Source organism: Mastomys coucha, unplaced genomic scaffold (assembly GCF_008632895.1).
Source record: "Mastomys coucha isolate ucsf_1 unplaced genomic scaffold, UCSF_Mcou_1 pScaffold14, whole genome shotgun sequence".
NCBI classification, from domain to species: Eukaryota; Metazoa; Chordata; class Mammalia; order Rodentia; family Muridae; genus Mastomys; species Mastomys coucha.
Genome location: NW_022196896.1, coordinates 113,476,154 through 113,486,619, shown reverse-complemented (window position 1 = coordinate 113,486,619; position 10,466 = coordinate 113,476,154). Strand labels below are relative to the sequence as shown.

Here is a 10,466-nt window from a genome sequence, read left to right as displayed (position 1 = left end):
TTTTGCATTTTCTTTGACTGTTGTGTCACTGTTTTCTATGGTGTCTTCTGCCCCTGAGATTCTCTCTTTTATCACTTGTATTCTGTTGGTGATGCTTGCATCTATGGCTCCTGATTTCTTTCCTAGGTTTTGTATGGCCAGGGTTGTTTCTCTTTCTATTTTCTTTATTGTTCCTATTTCCATAAGTGATTTTATATCTGAATCTTGCTTTTCCGGTATAATGGTGTGTCTAGGTCTTGCTATGATAGGAGAATTGGGTTCTGATGATGGCAAGTGACCTTGCTTTGTGTTGTTTATTTTCTTACACTTGCCCCCGGCCATCTGGTTATCTCTAGTGCTACCTGCCCTTGCTAAATCTGACTGGATACTGTCCTTCCTGTGATCCTGGTTGTGCCTGAACTCCTCAGAATCAAGCTGACTCTGTGATCCTGTGATTCTGGGATCCTGGGGTCCTGTGCTTGTTAGATCACCTGGGAGTGGGGCTTCCTCTGTGTGTTGTGGGACTGGCTACAGAGCTTGCGCCCAAGGTCTGCTCTGGACACCAGCCCAGACAGACTGGAAGGAACCTGAGTCACTGGGCTGACAGAGTTCCTGTGTGCCTGGTCCCACTGGTCCCAGTTACTCCCAGTGTTGGGACAAATCCCTGGACCTATAATTTATCTCAGCAGTCTCTTCTCAGAGAACACCATAGAAAATGTATATATGAGGGCTGGAGAGATGGCTCAGCCTTCAGCATGGACTGGTTTTACAGAGGACCCAAGTCTGGTTCCCAGCACCAATAACAGAAAGCTCCCAGCTGCCTATAACTAGTGAAGTAAAGACTCCGTCTTAAAATGTTCTGTTCTTCAGGGTCACTTGAAGATGCCCATCTGGTGGTACCAGCCTGCAAGGCTTTCAGGACACTGTGAGATTTGGGACCACTTAAACTGTGCCTTTTCTAAAGGTAGCAGCTGGGGAGCTGCTCCCACCCAAGGTAAGAACAGTGCTCGCAAGAGTCAGCTACAATACTCACATCAAAAATGCATATGCTACTCTTCCAGAGGACCTGAATTCAGTTCTCATAACACACATGGTGGCTCACAACCATTTGTAACTCCTGTTCCAGAGGATCTTTTTGCCTCCTCAAGCACTATATAGACATGGTTCACAGACTGCTTTCAGGACACAAACACACACACACACACCCAAAGTTGAAAATGAAAATCCAGGGCTGGAGAGATGGCTCAGTGGTTAAGAGCACTGATTGCTCTTCCAAAGGTCCTGAGTTCAAATCCCAGCAACCACATGGTGGCTCACAACCTTCTGTAGTACCTTCTTCTGGTGCGTCTGAAGGCAGCTACAGTGTACTTAGATATAATAAATAAATATATCTTTTAAAAAAAAATGGTACTAGAGCTGGGCGGTGGTGGTGCATGCCTTTAATCCCAGCACTTGGGAGGCAGAGGGAGGCAGATTTCTGAGTTTGAGGCCAGCCTGGTCTACAGAGTGAGTTCCAGGATAGCCAGGGCTATACAGAGAAACCCTGTCTCGAAAAAAAAAAAAACAAAAACAAAAACCAAAAAACAACAAGAAGAAGAAGAAGAAAATGAAAACCCAGTTATTCCTTTTTAACAGATGATCTCATACTAATATTCATTATTAAGCAGTGCTTTGTAAGCTCTTTGAAGTGCTATAATCTTAGCAGTTGCCTACCCTGTTATGATAAACCACTATGATCAAAAGTAACTTGGGGACAAAGGGCAAATAAGCCTCATACTTTACAGTTTTCCGTCATTAAGGGAAGTGTCAAGATAGGAACTCTATCAGGAACCTGGAGGTAGGAACTGAAGCAGTTTATGTCAAGTTGACCAAAAAATAAACTAGTGCAGAGATCTTGAGTATTACTAATACCTGGTACTTTTTCAAAGACCTTTTATGTAGCAGCTCTCAAGAGCCTCAGAGCAACAGCCCCACTTACTGTCATGGGCCTCATAATTGTGGCTTCACCATTCCCATGACCAAAATGGCAAGAATGAGAGCTGGAGTCTAGATCCACACTGCATCGTTTGGGGCCTTTCTGAGTATACCAAAGACCCCAGAGGCTGCCTCTCAGGTGTCATCTCAGCTGAACTGTAGTACTGGTAGCATGAATTTGCTGTTGCACTCAGAGTCCAGTCATACGTCACAGTGGACACTACACCTTTGCAGAGTTTCCCTTCACTGGAGAGAGTGTGCTTCCTCACGGGAACTGTGGATAAAGGGGATGCAGGTGTTTTAGCAGGTCCGCCTCTTTAGGGATATAGTGTGATTGTAACATCTTATAACCATATTTGTTCATATGTCTTAAACTTGCACAATGAAATGAATGTAAGTCAGTCAAATTCTTTTCTCCTAAGGGTCAGCTGTGGCATCTGCAGAGAATTATTCTGATTAGATTATATTAGTTCATTGTTAGTAGTTCTAAAGATATCTAGGTGATAGAAATCATGATTGTGGGGCTGGAGAGATGGCTCAGATCTTCTGGTGTGTCTGAAGACAGCTATGGTGTGCTCACATACTGTAACATCTCTTTTTTAGTAAAGGGAGAGGCTTGCCTTGGGTAGTGCTTCTGTGTCACAGTGGGATTATTTTAGTCTTTAGATTTTGGGGAGACATAAGAACCACTGGCAAGCTAGAAGTGATAGAATGCACGTATACTCCCCGTTCTCAGGAGGCTGATGCAAGATTAGGATCAATGTCAACCAAGGACTACATAGTAAGACCCTCTCTCTAAAAGCAAGAATTTAACAAAAAGCCACTTAGGAAAAGAACTTCATTTAATTAGGTAGAATTAAGCTATAATTTCTTAGTATGTGTTCACAAGGTGTTCCATAGTAATCAAAGCAACAGAAGTAAAACAAAAATGAGTACAGATATCCTGAGCCTGAACTTTAGTTAGTAGTGTTTTCCATGAGAGAACATTTGACATGCTGCCCCCCCACCCTTGTTGTTTTATTTTATTCTGTTTCTAATTGTGTGTGCATGGGGTATACATAGATAGCTTTGTGGAATTGGTTCCCTCTTTCTGCCTTTACATGGATTTGGAAACTTGAACTCTGGTTACCAGTCTTTCACAGAAAATTACCTTTATCTGCTGTGTCACATCACTGGCCACCAAATTTACCTTTTTTGAAACAGGATCTTGCTGTATAGCCCTAACTGGCCCAGACTATAGGTCAGAATGACCCTGACATCAGTCATCTTCCTGTGCCTGCTTCCAGGTACTGGATTACAGGCACATGCCGCTGGCTAGGTAGTAGCTTTTGGTTTGGGTTTTATTTTCAAGTGTACATAGATCCTCTTATTAAGACTTGATTCATTCTATGAATATTACTGAGCCTTTTCCATATAGAGTCCATCGTAACAGACATTGGTAGATAAACACCATGACAGTCTGTCTCCTCTTACAAAGCCTGCTCTTAAATATGCACACATACAGGGAAATATGTATTACAAATTACAAATTCAGGTAAGTGTTCTGAGAAAGAGAAGAATGTAGTCTGCCAATAGTCTTCTGTGAGGCAGGGAGGAATGAGGCAGAACAGCCAGCAGGGAGAGAGCGTAAGTGTGAGCGGTCACTCAGGGAGAGAGCATAAGTGTGAGCGGTCACTCAGCAGAGAGCGTAAGTGTGAGCAGTCACTCAGCAGAGAGCGTAAGTGTGAGCAGTCACTCAGGAGAGAGCATAAGTGTGAGCAGTAACTCAAGGAGAGAGCATAAGTATGAGCAGTCACTCAGCAGAGAGCATAAGTGTGAGCGGTCACTCAGCAGAGAGCATAAGTGTGAGCGGTCACTCAGCAGAGAGCATAAGTGTGAGCTGTCACTCAGGAGAGAGCATAAGTGTGAGCGGTCACTCAGCAGAGAGCATAAGTGTGAGCGGTCACTCAGCAGAGAGCATAAGTGTGAGCAATCACTCAGGAGAGAGCATAAGTGTGAGCGGTCACTCAGGAGAGAGCATAAGTGTGAGCTGTCACTCAGGAGAGAGCATAAGTATGAGCAGTAACTCAAGGAGAGAGCATAAGTGTGAGCAGTCACTCAGCAGAGAGCATAAGTGTGAGCGGTCACTCAGCAGAGAGCGTAAGTGTGAGCTGTCACTCAGGAGAGAGCGTAAGTGTAAGCAGCCACTCAGCAGAGAGCATAAGTGTGAGCAGTCACTCAGGAGAGAGCATAAGTGTGAGCAGTAACTCAAGGAGAGAGCGTAAGTGTGAGCAGTCACTCAGCAGAGAGCATAAGTGTGAGCTGTCACTCAGCAGAGAGCATAAGTGTGAGCAGTCACTCAGGAGAGAGCATAAGTGTGAGCAATCACTCAGGAGAAAGCATAAGTGTGAGCAGTCACTCAGGGAGAGAGCATAAGTGTGAGCGGTCACTCAGGGAGAGAGCATAAGTGTGAGCAGTCACTCAGGAGAGAGCATAATCCCTAACTGCTAAGTGACAGTGACTTCACAAGCACATGCCTAGGACCCAAGTTAGAGGCTTGGGCATTGATTAAGGAAGCCTATTTACAGTCTGAGAACAAGGCAGAAACATGAGGTACAGTTAGATTATTCAAACATGCATCTCTGTCTTTTTGAAGGTGCTCCTGGCCCCGAGCCTGCAGAAGTCTCTCTCCTCTACTTGGGAGATATGGAGATCTCAGAAGAGGCCACATTGGTGGAACTGAAATCTCAGGTCAGGCCCCTTCCTGCAGCATACTTTGTGTTGATATGGCTTCTTCCAGGGAGATATTAATTAATCTATTCTTCTATTTCCTCTTCCCCCAATTACAGTCTGTCCTGATATGGCATGTGTTATATGCCATGGTCAGGGGTAAGTACCAACAGGCAGCCCACATTCAACATAGACACTTCTGGTATCTGTTGGTGCTGTTGCCCAGTGGTTCCTTCCCACTCACACTGTTCCCACAGGCATGCTGTGCTTGTGTTTGGATTGGTCCTCCGAGGCCCGTAGCTTATGTTCCTTTTGACTTTTTAGGGAAACATGACTTCTTGAATCATTTAAAAAGCATTCCCTTTAGCTCTTCATTTATATTGTTTGTACATTGTGATCTTCTTGCTAAATGTCTCAGTTCCAAGCTGTGCTGTATGGGTTTCCTTAGTCAGCGGAGAGCTGTCTGCATTAGGATCCTAACCTGGACATTTTGTTGTCCATGTGTCACATCTCACCATACAAATGGGAAGGCTGGATGACGATAGCACACAGTGATGGGACAGTATCTTGTCCTGTTAGACTGTGGTGGGCATGGCAGTTACTAAAGGGACAGATGCGGGACCTAGTATGACTTGCAATGGCAATGGGAAGACCTTTTTATTGCTTGTACTCTGTTGAAAGATAAAAAGTGGCCATTTTTAGATTAAAAAACTGAACAAAGGCTGCTTTCTGTACTTCATCTTCATTATAAAAGGTGCTTAAAGTTACCTGCTCCTGTGGAATTAGAGCACACTGTGTGGTGTGGGCCTCCCTGTGTTTGAAGACATGTGTCTATGTAGATAAGAGCTGAAGGTGAGCCCTTGCTTTATTTGAGCAGGCTCTGCATGTATGAATTACACCCATATAGAATTGGTTAAGTGGCTTTGTAAAAACATGATTAAGAAGTTTTTCAATTCTAATTTAGTAGCACATGCCTTTAATCCAAACACTTGGGAGTAGAGGTAAGTGGATCTCTGTGAGTTTATTACCAGCTTGGTCTGTCTAGAGACTACATGGAGAGATCCTGTCTCAAAATAACAAACAACAGTAGTTTTTCAGCCATGAGTGCCAGTACAGTACTGTAATATACAGTATCCAAGAGGTTGGGCAGGAGGATTAGCCAAACTGGGCTGCAGAGCAGGAGCCTGTCTCAAAATTTAAAAATAATAAAATAGGTGTTTTTTTAAACTTGGACTTAAAAATAGAAGGCTCATTTTTCTGGTCTTTTTTAGTAGAAGGAATATAAAAAGTACCAGGATATACTTCATTTAAGACAGATATTTCTGTAATGTTTTGACTTTTTAAGACAGTATCCCAGGCTGGTCTGGAATACAAACATGCAGCTAAGGATAACCTTGAACTCCTAATTCTCCTGCCTCTACCTCCCAAGTGTGGTTGTGGGCACGTCCTGCTACAACCAGCTCTCATGGAGTTTCAAACAAATTGATTTACTGACACTGACAGAGGTGCTCATCCCTCAGTCTCATTCAGATGCTTTCAAGTACTTTTAAAATCAGTGGCAATATGTCTCTTTCTTTTTCTAGGCCATTGCCTTGCCTTCTATTTCGAAGCTCACTGTCCAGTCCCCGGCCCTGCTTAGAGTCTGGACAGTGGAGAGCAAGCGCCCCAGCAGGCTCTTGCGCACTAACTGGCGGCAGCTCAAGTACGTGTCTCTGGATTCCTGGTCACCCTCCTGCTGCCACTGTAAGGGATAAGGAGCAAGATGGGCCTATGAGGGAAGCTGTTCCATGCGTCAGATTATCCCAGGAAACCTGTCCCTAGGAACTTGTCAGTTGGATAAGCTTCTCGCTCAAGTTAACTCTGGGAGAACACCAGCCTCCACACTAAGATCAGACATAGATAGCATTGTGCATTTTCTCTGTGCTCTAGAGACCATATGATCACAACTTCAAGGACTTCAGAGTGATGTGGGAGTTAGAGTGAGCCCTCTGATATTCAGGGCACATGTGACCAGCTGCTCCACCTCCAGAATCTTAGTGGGTGTGTTTGGGGCATTTGATTTCCTTTGGCAAAAGCAGCCCTAACACATTCACTCATGTCTGTCTAATTATTAACCAAAAAGCAATGCAACCAACTGTGGCTGGAGGGCTGTTTGACTGGCATCTGCCTGTCTTCAGAGCTGGGCCTTCCTGTGCAGTGAGGAGCCACTGCAGTGTTGTAGATACTCTCCTTTTCTGAAAGCCTGGGTGCTTGGCTGCATCAGTCAGAAGGCAGTCCTTCAGGAAAATGCTTGGAATTGGGGCCTGGGGCTGGCAGAAAACCTAGTGACTGACTCAGTTGCTCCATTTCAATTCCCAGGGAGTACAGACTGGGCCGGAGAGCAGAGCTCTGCCTAGAGCTCCTTCAAAAAGAGGAGGACTTGGGGTAAGGAAGCCTGTTGTACACTTCCCACGGAGTGGTGGTTTTGCTGAGAATGTAGGAGCCTGATCAGAAGTGTACTGTTTCCCTGGATTCTGAATTGTCCCACAATTCTAGGTGACTGAATCAGGAGAAGCACCATAAGTTTAAGGTCAGCCTGGGCTATCCAGCAAGAACCTGCTTCAAACAAACAAACTAAATTGTATTCTAGAGATCTGTATGGCGTTCCTATAACTCACTCTGGTGTAACAGCAGCTACTGATAGTTTTTCTGTCATACTCAAGGTGTTACTGAGTGCTTGACAACCTGAGGCATTAATGATACAGCCCTCCTCAGGGCATCTGATTTATAGTGCCACCCATCATTGTGCCCCTGTACTACCTTCTTCCCAGTGTCTACTGATAAGACACGTTTTCCCTCTGTGTGCTGAGATGGATTTCCAAGTGTCTGTCTCCTGGTCTGGGACATAAGTGCTTATGAGAGCAAACACTATGTTCATTTCTTCATTTCTGCACCCCCAAAACCTGCAATAGCATCTATGATGTAGTAATTATTTATAAACTAATGAAGCACCCCAAATCATCTACAATCAAAGTGTCGTATCAGTGAGGACTTGCCTTCCTTCTCTCCATTGAAGTGAGATTGCTCTTACTGTCAGCCTGTTCTGGAAAACATGCCCTTTCATCCAGGCCTGACCCTCAGTCAACCCCAGTGACTTTCTAAGAGCACATCTGTAGGCAGGAAGATCAGGAACCAACTTGTGTGGACACTTTAAATCTCTTAAATGCTCATCTCCATGAAAGGTTTCTGGTAGTTCCTGGTCCCATATGCAGAGCTCACGAGTATTGATTTCACCTGTAAACCCACCTTGAATATCATTTAGATGCTTCCTGAATTGGCAAATGAAAACAGGTCATCTTGTTCATGACCTTTCTAGTGCTGTGATTGCTAGTCAGACTGTGCCTCTTCCCAACATACTTATCTGTATTTTATGAGCATTGGTGATTGTTCTGTATACTTTGCATGCTTCTCTAGGAGTTTCTTAGCAGACAGTCTTAATATTTTGTAAACAGTGGCTTTCACAATAGAGTAGCCTCGTCCCATTGTCATGCTGCTACAGGAGCTCTGCTGCAGACTTGGGGTGGGGTCCCCACCTCCATCTGAGCACCTTTCAAGAACTGAAGAAGGGCGGGGAAACCTTGCCCATCACAGTCTGCAGCATCCATCGTTTCTATGCTTTTGTTGGGCATCTGCTTTGCTCTTCTATAGGCCCCAGGATGTACTGCTGAGGACACAGCTACGCATCCCTGGTGAGAGAGCCTACTCCCTGGCGACAGACCTGGTATGGGACACCACCAGAGGATGGACTGCTGGCTCCTTGAGGCAGAGAGTGGCTGACTTCTATTCTCTTCCTGTGGAGAAAATTGAAATTGCCAAATATTTTCCTGAAAAGTTTGAGTGGCTTCCAATATCTAGCTGGGTAAGTTGGGCTTGCTCAGAGAAGCCAGGGCTGACTGACCTGATGTCTTTCACAGTGACAGTGCAGTGAAAACTTCAAGTTGAATCTTGTTGATATTTGATGTTCCAACAGAACCAGCAAGTTGCCAAGAGGAAAAAAAAGAAAAACCAAGAGACTCTGCAAGGAGGGCCATATTACCTGAAAGATGGAGACACTATTGGCATTAAGGTGGGTTAAAAGTGAATTTATCATTTTGAATCAAGGATCAAATATTTCAGAGAAGTTTACCAGATAGTCTCATTTTACACAAATTGTTTCAGAAAGTGAATGAGAAAAAGGGAAAGACTGATAATTCATTGTGTAAGGACAGCAGGTAGACCCTGAGACCAGCACTGTCAAGGGCAATATTAAAGGACTTAGCCAGCTTGCTTATGACCTTTGTCCTTGTTTCTTTCCCATCATTCTCATAAAGCATCCATCTTAAGGGAGAAAGGGCTTATTGCAGCTTATCATGGTGGAGAAGCACAGTGACAAAAGCTTGAGGAACCTTGTCACATCACGACCATAGTCAGGATGTAGAGTCCATTCTGTACAGCCCAGGATCCCATGTCCAGAGAATGATGCCACCAGTAAGCAGGTGCCCACCTCAGTTAAGTCAATCAAGACCATTCCCCACAGGTATGCCTCTCTCCCAAGTGAGTCTACATTCTGTCAAGTTGGCTGGTAATATGAACCGTCACCCCCAAGAAACATAAAAATCTAACTCTGGGGCTGGCGAGATGGCTCAGCGGTTAAGAGCACTGACTGCTCTTCTGAAGGACCTGAGTTCAAATCCCAGCAACCACATGGTGGCTCACAACCATGTGTACAGCTACAGTGTACTCATATACATAAAATAAATAAAGAAATCTTAAAAAAAATCTAACTCTAAGTAAAATACTAGCAAACAGCTTTGCATGGTCACTTATACCTAGAATCTCAGCACTTAGGAGTTGGAGACAGGAGAATTCTAAGTATCAGGCCAGTCTGGGCTTTAATAGCAGAGTTCCTTTTATTCATTTGTGTGTGTAGCTGTGAACAGCATGCATACAGAGGCCAGCAGAGGATGTTGGGTGTCCTACTCTATTACCTTCCACTTTATTCTCTCACTGAAGCTGGAACTGGGCTGCTGACCAGCAAGCCATGGTGGTCCCCCTCTCTTTGCCCCTCTTAGAACAAAGGCTGCAAGCATGAGCAAACATGCCTAACTTTTCCCACAGAGGTTCTGGAGTTCTAACTTCCGATTCTCATGCTTGAGCCACAAGTACTCTTCTTACCTGCTGAGCCATCCCCGCACCCACAGGAAGGATAGTCTCTAGAGTTGTCGTCTCAGCTCCACATGTGTGCTGTAGCACACACGCATGCATATGCTTCCACATATACAAATAAATACAGACTGACAAAAATTTAGAATTTTTCAAAAATCAGTTAACTCTGAGCATCTTTTTCTTTTTAGTTTGGATAGTTTACCATCTGCCTGTTCTAAATGTAGGCCAGACTAAAAACCTTGGTTTTATTGTTTTAAAATTTAGAATCTCTTGTTTGATGACAATGATGATTTCAGCACAATCAGAGATGACATTGGGAAGGAAAACCAGAAGCGGCTAGCTCTGGAAAAAAAGAGAAGGTAAGTCTAAGGCTTGGCCATGTTCCATCAGGTCCACTAGGGATGAAGACCCGGCATACTCACTACCTTTTCAGACACCTCACCTGACCTTCTGCAGGGCCCTCGTTGTTACCCAGCAGTGTTCCAGGTCAGGCCCTGTCATCTTCATCCCTATGTAGAGCTAGCACGTGTTCAGCCGGCATCTCCATTTGGATGCTGATGGGTTTTGAGTCGCGGCAGAAAGCGTCTGCAGACACCAGGCCCAGGCAGTTTCATGTGTAA

General features: G+C 44.5%; 1 protein-coding gene across 4 annotated transcripts in view; it reads left to right on the top strand.

Annotated features, from left to right (window-relative positions):
• Nucleotides 1-10,466, top strand: part of Usp40 (ubiquitin specific peptidase 40) — an 83,662-nt gene that overhangs the window by 61,842 nt on the left and 11,354 nt on the right. For all 4 annotated transcript variants that reach the window (XM_031368323.1, XM_031368325.1, XM_031368324.1 and 1 more), the window contains 7 exons: nt 850-973; nt 4,589-4,683; nt 6,246-6,364; nt 7,021-7,086; nt 8,350-8,560; nt 8,672-8,767; nt 10,111-10,205. In XM_031368323.1, coding sequence (XP_031224183.1) covers nt 850-973; nt 4,589-4,683; nt 6,246-6,364; nt 7,021-7,086; nt 8,350-8,560; nt 8,672-8,767; nt 10,111-10,205 — 806 coding nt within the window. The remainder of the gene's footprint in view (nt 1-849; nt 974-4,588; nt 4,684-6,245; nt 6,365-7,020; nt 7,087-8,349; nt 8,561-8,671; nt 8,768-10,110; nt 10,206-10,466) is intronic.